The following is a 16737-nucleotide window of genomic DNA, read 5'->3' as shown; positions in this document are numbered from 1 at the left end:
TTGGAATGCTGGAAGATAAATAACCAGCCAACAATCCAAGGTCAGGAAGATAACAGCATAAAGGAGAGGAAGCACGGGGGGGGGGGGAGTGTGAAGGAATAAGGTGAAAGTCAAAGGCAGAGATGGTGTGTGATTTCAACAATATGTCCTAATATTTCAAATGTTAAGTTTACAGTGATAATAGTTTATTAGATGGATCATTCTGACGTCTGATCTTAGAGCGGAGACACTCTACATCACTGTTCTGTGGTGAAATCCAGCTGAGGTTCTCCCTACAGAGTGGACCAGTATGAGAAGGTAATGTGAAACATCTGGAGGCCCATCAGCTAAATCAGTTTATGAAACCTTAAAAGGGCCCAAGAATGAAAGGATGACAGCGCAAAGAGAGTTTCTGTGTGTGTGTGTGTCTGGCTCCCACTGACCACCTGTGGATGCAGTAAAGTGAGCTCATAGTGAGCTAATCCTGTTGACTGCAGCCACTGTCCCAGCAATCACATCACTAGATGAATAGACATCTTTGTGACTTTGGAGCTCAGCTGGCAACATCTCATGTCTACACACCATATTGTGTCTTTAAACAGCTTGTGTGCCGAAAAAAGCAAGCATGCACTCGTTGTTATACAACAAGCAGATCCGATGAGGCAATCTGATTGGTCAACTAGACATTTAGAACGTGATCAAATCAGCATGACAGCACACTGTGCTCATCACTCAAAATAATACATTGTAACTTGTTGAATCAAAAACTGTTTTTGAAACATTTGTATTCATGGAAATAAATCACGAACCCTGTGGAACACATAGGAACTTGAACTTAACCACTGCATTTGCAGAAGCTCTACAACATATTAATATCAAGTGAGTCATCGGACTGAATGAGTTTGTCCTATTTTTACAATGTTCTGGAGTTATTGGAAATGTTTGGATCACATCAGCTGTGCCGGTGAGTGACATTGCACCTTTTTAAAAATAGCCTATGTCTGAAGTTCGTGGACATACTAGTTAAATCTGTCCACAGGAATTTTTTTTTATTTTTTTCAGCAGATATCTTATATCTTTGTGTTTATATGTGTGGTTTATTCAGTTGGGGAAATCCCATAATCTCTACAAAGATAACGTTAGCTCAAGTTAGCTGTCTGACTCAGCATGGACTAAAAAAAAAAAATCATCTCTGTTGCTTTTTTTATTTTGAGAGTAAATTGCTCCACAATATGAATATAGTTTGATCATGTCTCTTATTTTTTTGGTAACCGTTGTATGCATAATTACAATATTATATGACAGGGTGTGGTTTAATGTCATTATTGGCACGACAGTAATGTGGCCGGGGCAGAGGCGCTTGCATCACTGAATGCACACCTTTTCGTGTAATATTGCCTAAATAACTAATACTTTGATGAGCTGATAGTGTAACTGCGCCAGGTGAAACAAAGTTCATATTACAAAGTTCTAATAATTGATAACTGCAACCCAAACTCTTCTTCAGCGCTTCCCTGGGTGTCCCTTAATTATGGAGACACACTGCTCGACTATTGATGCTGAGCTCACACAGTTTGAGGTTTACTGTAAGGACCAAAGGTTTGTGGCCGGTTAGCTCAGTTGGTAGAGCAGGCACACCAATGCAGAGGTTTATTCCTAGGTTCGAGTCTAACCTGTGACAGTTTCCTGCATGTCTTCCCCCTCTCTCTCCCCTTTCATGTCTGACCTGTCCTATCCATTAAAGGACAATTCCGGCGCAAAATGAACCTAGGGGTTAATAACACATGGGTACCGAGTCGACCGTTCTCTGGGATATGTTTTCATGCTAACCGAATGTGACCAGTTTTAGCCCAAATTAGCTAATAACGCTAGTCGTCGCTGTGCAACCAGTAACATAGCTCAAGCACAGCATTCGTCGTTCAACTGGTCGTGACTGTTTTCCCAAGATGGTGCCTGCCTGTTTACGTTAAGGTGCAGTCTTTCTAAACTATCTTTTTCATAAACTGTCTGTACGCTTACAAAGTTCCCAATGCTTCGGTTTACATGTAGGGACCTTCATTATGCTACTGTGGAAGTGTGGTGCTATTTTGAGCCTTGTTAGTGGTCTAGAAATAGCAATTAATTTTTACTTTTGCGTGGCCCCGACGACTAGCGCTATAAGCTAATAAGCGGATTGCGCTAAAACTAGTCACATTTGATTAGCATGAAAACAAATCCCAGAGAACGGTCGACTCGGTACCCATGTGTTATTAACCCCTAGGTTCATTTTGCGCCGGAATTGTCCTTTAAAGGCAGAAATGCCCAAAAAACAATCTTAAAAAAAGGTCCAAAAGTTCAGAACATAATAATAATAATTTTTGTTTTAACATCCCAGATTAACATTAACATCCTCCTGTAAAATGAGCTTGTAAGCAACTAAGAGGAAGCCAGTGAGAAACACAGTTTGGAGAAAGAAATACCGATGGATTAAAAAATAAAGACAATTGCACGTGCACCCATGTGTGGCATTCAGTCGTTTCCCATTCTGTTAACTTGTGTGTTGTACTGTCCAGCATAAACAACCTCTAAGGTGTTGTGAAGGACACAGGCAGGGTGTCTGGTTTGGAACATGACCAGAACCACAGACATGACACATTTCAGGAGCACATGGTTAGGATGTCACTAAGTTCATCTCCTGCGTCACCGCGGCAAAGAGAGAGCATGCACTGTGTGCGGTTGCTGCATTTACTGTGGTTTTAATCCATTAGCTATGCTTTACTGTTACATAAATAAAGTCAACAACTTTGAGGAGCATTGCATCAAAACAGCTGCACATAAACACGCGCAATGACAATTCTGTGTACTACAATGCACTCTTTCCTTCCTTCTCTTGCTCAAACTGCCTTCATTTTGGAATATTGTGTAACAAAAAAGCAGCTGCAATCAACTTAAAAAACAGGAATGGAGCCTCATTTCCAGAAGTGGTGTGTTTGTGTGCTGGATGGGTGCTCATGTGTAAGAAATCAGGTGGAATGTAGGAATGCATTCACACCCTAAGTTTCTATATAAACCCCCTGTGAATGAGGCTGTGAATACAGAAGGCGACAATCACACACACCCACATAGACATCGACCACCCTGACAGAAAATGAAATCAAGATGTGTTTGTATGCACACATATTCATTATCTAGAATGAGCGTAGTCCATCTTTTTTTTATCCACACACTCAAACAAACGCCATCTTCTTGTTTTGATGGGAGACTTAACTTCCCAGTCTTGTTTTACTGACAGCCAATGCATCGCCATACCTTTAACACACAGGTTTCAGTGGGGTCAGATGTTACCATGGAAATCGATGGCATTGGGGACCAATTTCAGTCATATTAGTGAAACACAAGATGTGCTGAAGGCTGACTAGAACTCTCAAAACAAGTATGAATGCAACTTGTTTTTGCAAAATACAGGCTGCAATATGAAACTGTTGCATTTCTCTCATCTGAAAGTCTAACTGCAATAGAAACACACCCACAAGAAAGATGAAAGTCTGTCAAGAATTGATTGGTCTTGGTCTGATTATTATTGCTGTTTGCCTCCAGCTAATGCAGATCATATTTCATGCTGTCTAATGACACAAGCAGATGCATTTGGTAATATTATAATGCACCAACTCCAACTAATGGCCACATAACCATAACAGCCTTAAAACGAAAGAGGCAACACAGATCTATGGCAGGTTTGTGGTGGACAAATTGTTCCATCAGCGTCTGTTCATCAAAAGTCTTTACACCACTTTTGTTTCACAAATTACTTTTAAAGTATCAGCTTGAAGCAGACTGTGTTGCAACAGTGGACATATTTCATCAAAATGTTGCCACACTGACTTTTGGATTTGGGACATTATTGTTTGTACTTAGATAGAAACTTAATTTATGTAATTGTTCTGTGTTGTATTAAGTCTGTTGTTTGCTGTTTGTTAGTGTATGTTGAGACTTTGATGCTAATGCCTTGACCAGGACTCCCTTGTAAAAGAGATTCTGAATCTCAATGGGATTATTTCCTGGTTAAATAAAGGTTAAATTAAAAATTAAAAATAAATATTTGTGCCTTAAAAATGGTTTCTTATGGGTGTATAGGCCTACTGAGCCAGGTGACAGTCTTTGCTAAGGTAATGAGCGCGCCGAAACAACATTATCAGCATGTTTAAATGCTTGCAGTAATGGTTTGTTTATGAAAGCAAAATAACAGTAGAGCCTAAAAAATTATACATTTAAACTGCATGGCTCCAAGCGCCCTTTTACTAAAGCAGCAATATTTGATTTATTTTTTTTTTTGGCAACTTTGTACAAGCTGTATACACAACGCTGACATATTATTACCTCATTAAGCTGATAGGTTTCTGGCCATTTGGCGGATGTAACGCCATAGACACTCAACATGTAGCTCTGTGCTAACTCCTGAATGAAATATCTGGCTCTTTAGCTTCTGAATGCTTCACGTTGTTAACCAGCTAGTCGTTAAATGCCATTTGTTGCTGAGCATGTAGCGTACAGTGGATTTTTAAAGAGCTTTTTGATGAAAACAGTTGACTGTTGCGACTCTGTCTGTCTGTGTGTAGAACTGTGGGAAACTGCAGAGTCCAGTTAGCCTAGAAATCTAGACGCACCCTAGCGGCAGCAAATGTAATTTGCAGCCAGGGTCCGTCTAGCAACTCTCCGTTGGCTTGCGAGCTGGAAAAACCAAACTCTGGCAGGGCCAATCACATCGTGTATTGAGTCGGTGGGCGGGCTTATGGCTGCTGCTGCTGGCGAACAGCGGTCTTTGGAATCAGCTTTGGCCGCGACTCTGGGAGACTTGGAGTTAAGATTTTCTTTGAGAAAAGAACAAACAACGGCACTGAAGTCATTCATAAAAATGCGTTCGGAGTTTTGTCGACCAGATACGGCAAAACTTTAATCTATCAACTAGCTCTGCTACCTTCTTCGTTGCTCTGCTTGGTTGTAGCGCTATCCTATTGCGTGCAGAGAGAATTTGAAAGACCGTTTATCCCGCCCCTCGGATTGAGCCCTGTCAATGGTGAGTTCCCAGACCCAACATCTTGATGTGGGTCTGGCTTGTCAGGCTAGAGTCCAGTGATAATTCTCTGTGGATTCGTCACAAAGAGCGAACTTTCACATTACACATAGTAATTGGATCCATTGTTCACATAAAAGTATGGATTATTGCAGCTTTAAGGCAAGAGTTGGTACAAGTGACCCTGTGTCCAGAAACTTAAAGTTCACTATTTTGTCAATACTAACAATAAAGAAGAGAGACAGGGTGGGATTATGTGACAAACACAGGTACTGTAGACTAAAAGTAGTCCCCGGTGAGGACATAAAACATTAAACAACAAGCAACACCTGAGAAACAGAAAATGTAGCAGTTTTGTGATAACAAATCTCAGTGGCAGAGCATTATCGAGCTCGTGTTAAACCTGTTTGTCTGGTGGTTTTTGTTGCTTCAGGGACTGTTAACAGAGACAACGATTAGCGTAGGACAGGCTAAGCTCTGTTTTCCACTGCAGGTATATACTGGTTTGGCAATAACAACTCACAGAATCATAAAATAATACCCACTCTGAGGCACAGGATCACATACACACACATTGACTGTGGCATTAAGGTTTTAAATTCAGAGTCTGTCTTCAATTACAATCCACTGTTACTACGAGGAAAAACTAATCAACGGAACTAAAAGAGAAAAAAACACACACATCCTCTTCTGCCCACTTGTGCAATAAGCAGGAAGCCTTGAAGCTGACTAAGGTAAAGTCAGCATGGGAATATTGTCACTAAATATTGAATATTGGCATCTAAAAAGCTTACTGTAGGAACTAATTCACAAGCACATGACCACACACCCACAGGCATACACAGCCAACTACATAAGTATCTCAAGTGGTCACATTCAAAACAAGTCCCGTTTTACAAATGCGAGTATACAAGTGCTACTTTTCCAACAGTCAGTCTTCAAGAACAAGATTGTCACTGAATACTTGTGACGACTGATCTGTCCACTCCAGACATCCTGCGTTGCTCTTACCTTTTTTCAGTTTGTCTCGATGTCCAAACAGCCAGAAACCTTTAGGTTTTTCCCGGTTGGGGATCGGCGACGGAGGTGCAGAAAAGTTTTTCTCCGTCTGAACCTTCTTCTTCCTCTGGACACTGTTCCCCATTTTGGGGCAGTCCTGAAGCCCCTAAAGGGCCTTTATCATCTTGTTGTCCTGTGACATTACATCTGTATTCCTTCTTTAAAGACCTTCCAACAGTCCCTCGCTCTCCAGCATGAAAACACTCAATAACGCGCTCCTGATTCCCTTTGGTCAAATAATTCCTGCTGACACACATACATACCACGGTATAGTGAATGTGTGCTTAAGACCCACTGACACCATGCTATCTCACACACACACACACACACACACACACACACACACACACACACACACACACAGATCCAGCATGCAAAAATACAATACAAACACACTCAAATCAGTCCTATTCCTCGAGCTGACACACTTCCAGTACCGTACATCCAGCTGCTGAAGCAGCGGCAGCATCCAATACTGCTCACTACCAAGTGTGTGTGATTGTGTGTGTGTGTGTGCCCCTCCCACTCTCTCCCTCTGAGATCGCTGAGCTCCCGAGCTAAGCATTCACACAGCTGAGCATTTTCAGTGTTGGATAGGGGTGAAAACACAAACACAAATACACACACATGTAATACAAATCATTAAATGATTCACACACCTTTCTCTCGTGGTTAATGTCCCTCCTCAGTTCAGTCTCCCCCAATTTCCTCTTTTAGCGAGAGGTGATCACTTCGTCTTTATGTTAAACCATTATAAGCACAAATGACAGATCCTGTCAACACAATGTGCTGATGGAGAAAACACAGAGTCCTTTACGACACTCACACACACACACACACACACACACACACACACACACACACACACACACACACACACACACACACACACACAGCTCAGTATATATCAGTGGTGTTTATGTAGGAATGAGTGACAAAAATAGGGAATAAATACTGAGATAAAGGCAAGAGTGGAAACTAAAAACAACAGAGGGATGCTCAATAATTCAAGTGATCTTCACAGGTTCAGCCTCTCTTGTCTGGCACCTTTTGAAATTCCTCACAACACACACATAAAGAGCAGGATATATACACCAGTCAACTGGTCAGAAAGATCTAAGCTTGTTTTGAGATGAGAACATTCCTGCTATGCTTAGAGGTAATACAGATGCTGAGCCGGATGGGTGAGTTTCAGAAACAGGGATGATGAGGGATTCCAGAAAAGTTACCTAAATTCTTTTACGGTAAGTCATCATCTTCTGCATCTTATGCTCTGTTTCCCTCTGCCTGCTACCATTTCCCTCTATCTTTAAAGGGAACATATTTACAACAGTGTTGAACAGTCCCTGAATTCCATGATGACTTGGCAAGGTATGTCCCACAATGATGAGGTCAGAGGGAGACAGATGGAAGAAGAGAACAATCATGAACACCATCCAGCATGTAGCACGATGCTCATATCACGTGAAAATGAGATCCCTTGTAGGAACAAAATGGAGGAAGAAAGAGGGAATGTGATGATGAAGAGCAAAAAAAGTGAAACCACATACTCCTCATCATGGTCACCCTGATCATGTTTCTTCCCATCCCTCCATCCCCCACCTGTCTGGTGTGTAGAGAACTGCTGGAAGATGGCAGATTTACTGACTGGGGGGAGTCGTGAGGAAGGGGAGATGAGCTGGACCACTGAGCACTGACCTGTTCCATTTTCTAGAACAGCAATCGATTTGGTGTCTTAAGGGGCAGGAGGAGTTACGGTGAATTTCCAAATATGAATAAGAATGCTATGAGCGTGAATGTACTGCATGAGAGATGTGAGAGTATGATATCACTCAAGCTTCCCATTGCATTTACATTGAGTGTAAAATGATCTGCAATAAAACGCTCACAGAGAGCGATGCTGCCTCCTAATGCAGCCCCACCAAAACCACACCCAGTACATTTGTGCTGGCATAGAACTCCGAGCTCACTATCTCAACTGTCGTAGAGCTATGAGAGTGCACTTAGTGTGTGTCTCTGTGTGTGTTTGATGCTCTGTACCCAGCCTTGCTGCAATACAACGTGCCAAACATGCCCTAGATACATTAAAATATGAGTGTGATCAAAGTGTGTGTCATTGTCAAGAGAGATTTTAGGATTTGACAGCTGCAGGAAACTCAAAGGAGAGCATTTCGAGTCAGGCTGTGTGTATGTGTGCGTGCACATACGTATGCGTAAATTAAAAGCCATTTATGTGGAGGAATGCCGCTGTCAAGGAAAAGTCGTCAGGGAAAGTGGTTGCCAGGGTGACCATCACCAGGGCCTCTACCTTTCTAAATGTTCCTGTGTGTACTTTTATTATTGAGTGTGTACCCGAGACCAGGGGGGTCTGAGGCCAGTGGCCCAAATTCAGACTTTTTTTTAATTTATTTTTTATTGTGTATCATCTGTATCATTATACATTGACCTATATGGCATTGATGTCATATATTCTCCTTAGTACAACTTTTTTCAGCTTAATTTCCACATTGCGTGAATCTGCCACCATCCGCCCATCACTTCCATCTTGTGGCAAGACAATGCAATTACAATATAAACCCTAAGGGCACACAACAATTCAATTACAGAGCTACAGACCTGCAAGAGCAACAGCTACAGACATGAACCTGCAGTTTTTTTTAATCAAACCCGTGAAAGTGTTTCCCTTTTGTTGTAGCTGCTGTTACTAAGTTCTCATGAAAATCTTAACTGTAGATTTTTTCTCTCCATACAATTCGGCACGATACTTCATTAGAAGTGCTTGTCGGATGGTCGAACAGCTTTAGGTCCTCCCATAACCCCATTCACCAACAGGGGATACAGGCATTACAGTAAATGTAAAACCTCTATAACACTGATTGTCTGCAGGTGAAGCAAATTAAAATGATTGCAGTTTTTACTTTCGTTGTAGGAGATGACATTGACATGTACATCTGCAGGTCTAATTTGCTGCTGCTGCTACTGTTACTTTCAAACGTAGACTAAAATGACCGAACAGTTCTTGTAGAGAATCTGTAGCATGCTGCAAGTATAAATATGTGGCTTAATGCTTGTGAGGCCACAAGAGGCCAGTAAGATGATACATCATTGTGGCACTGCAGCTAAAACCAGAAACAAACATTTTAGAGATAAGATAAAGTGACAGTGGTCAGTGTTCCAAGATGTTTTACTCAGCCCAAGCCATCAGAACATACCATATACAGTATGTTCCCGAATGTCACTTTTACTCAAGACTTAGTCATCGTCTGGTCTATTCTTCTCATCACATAAAAAATCTAATCAGAAAGAGAACGCGCAGTTGGATCAGGTAAACAGTGTTCAACAGGTGTATCTATTTCAACAAGTTACGTAACAGGAGCCACACACATAGTCTTGGTAAATGAGTTGTATATCCCTGTGTATACAGACTCCCACACCCCCAGTCCCACACTGATGTCTTCCAGCTGCTTCACTGCCACATGAAACACACTCCATGTCCTATAACACAACTCATTAGCTCTTATTCCATAAACAATACCTCTGGAAAACAGCTTTGGATGTTGATTAGCGGTCATTTTTAGTGACCCCTTCCTATGTACATGTGAGCGTATCTATGTGTTATCTGCATGGGTTTTCATAAGAAGTACGTATATGTGTGTATGATTTTCTCAAGAAATATGGTGAAAATATATTTAAAAATGTGTTTTGGTCTGCTTGTGTGTGTGAAATTAAATCTGATAAACATAGGGTTGCGTGACCTCAATACTTATCATGCTTTCCCATTCTTTCTATGTTATCTCCACCCGCTCTTCATTCTCCCACTCTGCTGCAACACATCTCTACATGCGACTCTACTGTATATCCTCACACTAAACACAACTTGAAGGACGATGAATGTTTCACTCTGACATGGACCCTATTGTTGCCACACTGTATACTGCCTCTCAGTGCTGTTGCCTGGGAGACGTTTACCTCACCGGCATGGCTTTAGGTCTACGGTGATGGATGAGGGTTGGAGGTATCTGCTTACTCAGGTAAAATTACCTCGCTCATCAAAGTGTGTGTGTGTGTGTGTGTGTGTGTGTGTGTGTGTGTGTGTGTGTGTGTGTGTGAGAGAGTGGTGAATTATGTTTGCAGGGAACATTGTGTGGTTGCATTAAACTTTCACAGTCCTCCCTTTCTGCCACATGCCTTTCTTTGCCCTCCACTTGCTGCCTTCATCCTGTCAAACTGTGTTAAAGTAGCCCTGAGCTGGGGCCTGTAATAGAGCTAAGGCTGTATACAATGTTCTCTATGTAATGAGATGTTTGCTCTTCAATTACTGTGCTAGGTCTGTAATCTGCATTATAGTTTGTGAATCTACACACCCTGACTGTGTTTTGTGATGTGGCACACACACACACACACACACACACACACACACACACACACACACACACACACACACACACACACACACACACACACACACACACACACACACACACACACACACACACACACACACACCCACACACAGACACATGCAGATAGAGAAAATCAAGCAAAGAATGGGATCCATTACTAACAGATTTACAAGGCCTGCATTTGTGACATAATAAAGTATTCTCACACGAACACACACACACACACACACACACACACACACACACACACACACACACATACATGGCTTTACACTCGGACACACACGTGGAATCCCAGGGATTATACAAAATGACATCAGCGCTCTAACAGCCAGCAGCCGAAGATGGGCTGTGCTGGACAAAGCAGGTAGTTGTGGGGGCTGTATACGCCCTGTGTGTGTGTGTGTGTGTGTGTGTGTGTGTGTGGAGGTGATGTAATGAGTTTTGGTGCTGGGTTGGCGCTGCCCTAAGCCCAGCAATATGCTGCTGACACACAAACAGATAACCTCTGATACAGGGTAGCACTCGGTCACACACCCTCACTCGGCACTGTAGATGTCCACACACAACTATAAACACGCTGACTACACAATAATAAGCAGTGAAGACCAACACACCCACAGCAGTGCTGAATAGAGGGTATTAAACAATCTCAGAAGCAAATGAAAAACAGTAATATACAGTAATGAATAGGCAAAGAGACTCAAAAATTAGAGAAAGAGAAATAGGTGTGTGTGTGTGTGTGTGTGTGTGTGCGCTGAGAAGTCGCTCTAATTAAAAAAGCATTGAGAGAGTGTTCCCTAAGAGTCCTCTCAAGGCTGAATGGGGCTTTGTGATTCGTTGTAATCTCTCCTCTCCATCGCATAACTCTAGGTCCAATCTGGCATCCAGGCTACTACGCACAAACACATGCACGAACAGACCTTGACAGTGACACACACCCACCCACACACACACACACACACACACACACACACACACACACACACACACACACACGATCCGCCCTGATGCACGGCTCTCAGGAATTCAGCACATGAAAGAGTGTTATTTATTTTTTTTATAGGAGAGGAATCTCTGTCAGCACTGGACTGCAGAGTTCTGGACTGCAGAGCTCTGGATCACAGACGAGCAGATCTGAGTCAGTCATGCAGGGATAACACAGCCAATGTAAACCCACCAACAAAGACCAAATACCAACATATTATACTGTAGAAAGAGTTACATGTCATTGCAACAGAAACAAGAAGGCGCAGTGGCTCACAGGATAGAGTCAGTGTATCTCTTTTTGGGGGAGAATTCACTGTGTTCTGTCATTTGAACCATCGTGTCAAATGTCTATACACAAGAACAAACATGCATCTAAAGTTGTTTCCTATGTTTTCCTATATTTCTTATGTTATTCACTTATGAAGCATTATCAATTTGCATCACTGGTGTAGAGTTTGCATAACTGTGATTAAGATCTGTTATCATTTGAGCAAAGGCAATACATTGTCTGATTTTTTTTGCTCCTTGTGGGAATTTCTGAGGGCATTACATTTTGCAGAAATGTTACTAAGTAGCAATTACTTTACTTTTACTTTTATGATGTTGCTTATGTCAACTGTTTGAGTTGATTACTGGCCCGATTTTCATGAAACTTGGTGGAAGGGTGTAGCATTGGCCAAGGAAGAACTCATTGAATTTTAGAGCGGATCCAAATCAGGGGGCGGATACACAAACTATTTCGCACTTTCGTTAACAGTGCGAGATGAGGAATGACCTTGGAGGAGATCTGCGCTCTCCGAGTGCCCTTCTAGTCTCTAAATGCAGTCACTGGTTCAAGAGATTTTGTTGAAAGAGTCAACAGCAGCTGAAACTAGTTGGACAATGACACTGGTATTAAGAGCAAAGGACAGAATAGGTCACTGCTTAAACAGCTTGCGTCAAATAGAAACTTGGATTAGTAAGTGAATCCAGTTGCTTGGTTAATGTCAAAATGAACTAATAAAACGTATGGATTGCAAGTATTGTAGTACATCAGTAGTAAATAGACCTAAAGTGGCCTATGATGATGTGTGTGAGTATCTGTGTCTTTGTTTTATGCTTTGTCTTGTCAGGTTGGTAAAGTCACCTAGCGGGTTCAGGGAAAATGAACGGCAGCAAGAGAATAATAAAGATGCAATGCACCAATTATTTACTTGTGGTAAGACAGGCTTCCCTCACGCTCTCTCTGTAGGAGACAAAGTGCCAAAGAAAACAAGACAATGAAAACCTAACAATTTGTTCACACACACACACACACACACACACACACACACACACACACACACACACACACACACACACACACACACACACACACAGGTGAGACAGAATGTACCAGCTGTTCTTGCTGGTGAAATAAGGAACAGATCTTTCTGTCTAACGGCTACAGACCAACTGTGTATGTTGACGGCAAAGATTCACAGCTGCATTTTGGAATATTGTAGGAATTAGCACAAAACAACTACCATTTTTTGCTTTTCTGATGGCACCGATTTTCTCTCCTAAATAAAACTTTCTAACTAATAGTTAAAGCGTCTGCAGTTACAGTTGGACCCTTGTCTGCGATCTGTTTCTTGGACATGCTTGACAGTGGTCCTCTTGAGTCTTATAATCAAAAAATCACTGAGACAAAATGCCAAAGAAATATGGTTCCCACAGATTCTTACCATCAGCCTTTGGCCACATCCTCTGCTGGGGAATTATTAGCCCTACTACTAGTTAATCTTTGGTTTCAAATGGAGTCACTGTCTGTTACCCTTCCAGTACTCATGGTTCTCCAAGGACCTTAGAAAACCACAATGTAAGGCACAATATGGGATCATGGAAGTACTTTTTAGGCGGAACGAGCACAAAAACCACAAAAGACCAAACAAGGTCTGAAAGACTATGAATCTGGATTTCCAAGAGTTATTGGATAGTAACTACAGTAACACACACACACACACACACACACACACACACACACAATGACCCAAGAGAAAGGGATTGCTTTGGAAGTTGAACAAAAACAGGAAATGGGGACTGTGGGTAATCTCTGTGCTGCCGAGCAAGCAAACGCATCAGTAAACAGAAAGGGGGATTAGCCCCTGTGTCAGTCTACGTGTGTATGTGCAGACTGATGTCCTGACGATAACAAAATCCCTATAACCTTTCCGTCTTAATCCAAAAGTCAACACATTTCTCCGAAATGTCATCATGACCACACCGTCTGTGATCGTGGCATCGTGACAAAACAGGACAGAATTATACAGTAGAGTTGCCAAACAACGAAACCGTGGCTTAAAAACTCTGAGCTGCACCTAAACTGAACCGTGACAAGGAATATCCATCCTGACAGAGACCTCGACGCACTAGAGACAGTGCATCGACTTCTCTTATTGTTATCATTGGTCATTTTACTGATGAACAAAATACATTTCCATCTTAAGTGGTTTTCTCCTAAACCTGCAATCGTTGATCTTTTTGGCTTTGTTGGGATAGCACAACAAGCTGGAAACACAACACTGACATCATGTTTATGACCTTATACAGTAATGGCAAACATTAGCTAATACTTGTACATTTTAATTTACCAGCAGACGCGGGGCAACATAACCATTCAGCTGCTAAATGTTTTATCAGAGTTGTTTGCTGAAAAAAATGCTGCCTGCTGTGGCTGAAAATGAGGTTCAATGAGAGCGGAGAGAGTGAACCAAAACAGTAAAGTTGCGGGCCATTAAACCAAAACAGATAGCTGAAAGACGATAAAACGCTCAGTAGAGCAGGGAGAAACTGCAGAGTGGGGTGATAATTCTCTGTGGGTTCATCACTATGAGCGTCAGCTTTCACATTACACGTCATTTGATCTATTGTTAAAGCTACATTGTGTAAGAATTTCTCCCATCTAGCGGTGAAACTGTATATGACAACCAACTGAATATTACTTTCTAGCCCTTCCTCCTACGGTGGCCGAACCCGAAATTAGCTCTCTCCATCGTTTACACGCAGCTGTTCTAGCCACTCCAGTATTAACTTTGGTCTGGTTGCTTTGCCTGTCGCGTTGTCGTTTTAATTCTCTTTTTCACTTCCCTGGCGAGTAATCTCCCCCTGGCATTCGTCACGAACCAATAGGTGTAAGAGGGCGAAATGCGGAGGTATGTCCCTCTTTGGCTAATGTATTTTAAAGATGGAGGCGCTACATGGCTGCCGTCATTCGAGCGACTCGCTCGTCATGTAATCTGAATGATTCTGAATGTCAGAATCTGCGCTTACGAGAATACTTTGATTAGTTGGTGGAAGTAATTACACATGAATGAGCACATGTTTGTGAAAGAACAAAGTTTTTTTTTGCTAAGAATCAACTCAAAAAATTACACAATGCAGGTTTAAAGTAAAAACATTGATTAGCGCAGCATTTGTGACATCACAGATTAATAATTGTACTAGTTCACATATAAAATGTGCTTTTTCCGGTTCATAAATACAGAATAAAATACAATGAGTGAATTCAATGTTGTGCTGAATTTTGTGAAAGAACACAAAGCCTCCTCTACTGGATTTTTTTCTTCAACTTAACTTTTAATGAGCCTTTGATGGTCAAACAAAAGTCTTGATGTTTACTTTGGGGCCATTTTCAGTGATGTAGTAGGTAAATATGTCTTATGTATTGTAATTCTCTATAAAAGCACCAGCTACACAACTAAAATTAAAAAAGGTTAAGTATAAAGTCTTGACCTACTCACCTATTGCAGGTTCATGATTCTGAAGTCCCAGTTTAGCGTCCGTTACACCAATACCAGTTTGGTTCAGCCTATTGCCGAGGCTTTTCTTCCTCCGGCTCCCCTTTAACCAGCTGAAGGCCTGGCCCAGGGAGCTACCCTGCTTCTTCTGCCCACGCTGAACCCTCGCCTCCCGGGCTAAGATCTCAGTGATGTCCCTGGGCACAAGGTCCCCTGTAGACCGCCTCCGGGACATCCTGGAGGTTGGTCCTGGGAGCTAAGGCCTGGTACCTCCACCTGGATCAGTGCGTCTTCTATCGGAAACAGGTCACAGAATCTGAAACCTCCCTGCTTTCCAGGGTTTGATGAACCCCTCGGCCCCTCTTTGGTCTCACTCAGCGTCTCTGTTTTTCCTGTCTGTCACCACCTGGGACAACATTGAGATCAACAGAATGAGAGAGAGAGAGAGAGAGAGAGAGAGAGAGAGAGAGAGAGAGGGCGAGATGGAAAAACAGAAAAATCGGATTAAAAAATGAAACCCAGAGAGGGAGGACAGAGTGACGTGAGACAGCAAGAAAAACACGAAAAAGAAGAGCAGATTTCCTTAGAATAGGGAGATTAAGGGAAATAAGTCAAACTCAGATAGGGTTATTAACAAATAAAAAGAAAACAATTGAAATGAAAATAAAATCAGAGGTTAGAACGGGAAAATATACCAGCCTAACTGTTAACAATGTATCAAGAGCATTCCCACATTGTCCTACTTTCCCTCCACTCGTCCGCCCCCACTCCCCCTTTTTCTATTCTCTCATTTTTGTGTACGTAGAAGAGAAGCCCCAGGGAGTGAGTGTGTGTGTGTGTGTGTGTGTGTGTGTGTGTGTGTATGACATGTGGTTCATATCAGCAGAAAAGTGTATATCGGTGAGTCGGAGAAGAGAAAGAAGTTCAATTCAATAACACTAGCAGTGGAAAATTACTTGCATGAATGCATACTTTTACCTTCATAAAACACATTTAAAGAACGTAGATGAACACATGCACTTCATCTGCTTCCTCTGTGTCACATTAACAAACAATACAAAATATTGGCTGTAAAATGGTCAGACAGGACATTACTGTATACAACTTACTCAGAGAGCGTGCAGTCCTCTCCTCCGCTCCCCTCTTTTCTCTCAGCCTGAGAACAGCTTTGCGGCGCATGTGTGTGTGTGTGTGTGTGTCTGTGTGTGTGTGTGTGTGTGTGATTTTAGCAGAGTGAATGAAGCTCCATGCTCTCTGAGTCCCTCCCTCTGTATGAGAACCAGCCTCTCCTCCCACCTCTCACAGTCGGGAGTTAGCCCCACCATTTCAGCACTAGTTGCTTCTCCTCACGTTCCAAACAGTTGGTAGTTAGCATCTTAGCTTCAGTATTGAGTCCTTCACTTAAGCTGCATACGTCATTAGTAGTTTATTATCCTGCTGTAGGCTTTTTCTTTTTGTCTTTTCTCCTAGCCTCCTTTCCAGGGATCAGGTGTGGTCA

General features: G+C 42.1%; 1 protein-coding gene across 2 annotated transcripts in view; it reads right to left on the bottom strand.

Annotated features, from left to right (window-relative positions):
- The window catches only part of nhsl3 (NHS like 3), a 41771-nt gene extending 25268 nt beyond the window's left edge, over positions 1–16503 (bottom strand). Inside the window, exons 1-2 of one of the 2 annotated variants that reach the window (XM_078267653.1) lie at positions 16349–16503; positions 15243–15645 (exon numbers count right to left, since the gene is read on the bottom strand). In XM_078267653.1, coding sequence (XP_078123779.1) covers positions 15243–15474 — 232 coding nt within the window. In that variant the 5' untranslated portion in view covers positions 15475–15645; positions 16349–16503. Of the gene's footprint in view, positions 1–6040; positions 6562–15242; positions 15646–16348 lie in introns of those variants that run through there. The other variant, XM_078267654.1, reaches the window with a different exon arrangement.
- Positions 16504–16737: the final 234 nt, after the last annotated feature.

The sequence above is a fragment of the Sander vitreus genome, chromosome 14 (assembly GCF_031162955.1).
Source record: "Sander vitreus isolate 19-12246 chromosome 14, sanVit1, whole genome shotgun sequence".
NCBI lineage: Eukaryota > Metazoa > Chordata > Actinopteri > Perciformes > Percidae > Sander > Sander vitreus.
The sequence above is the reverse complement of the archived record's forward strand: the minus strand, read 5'-3'. Positions and strand labels throughout refer to the sequence as shown.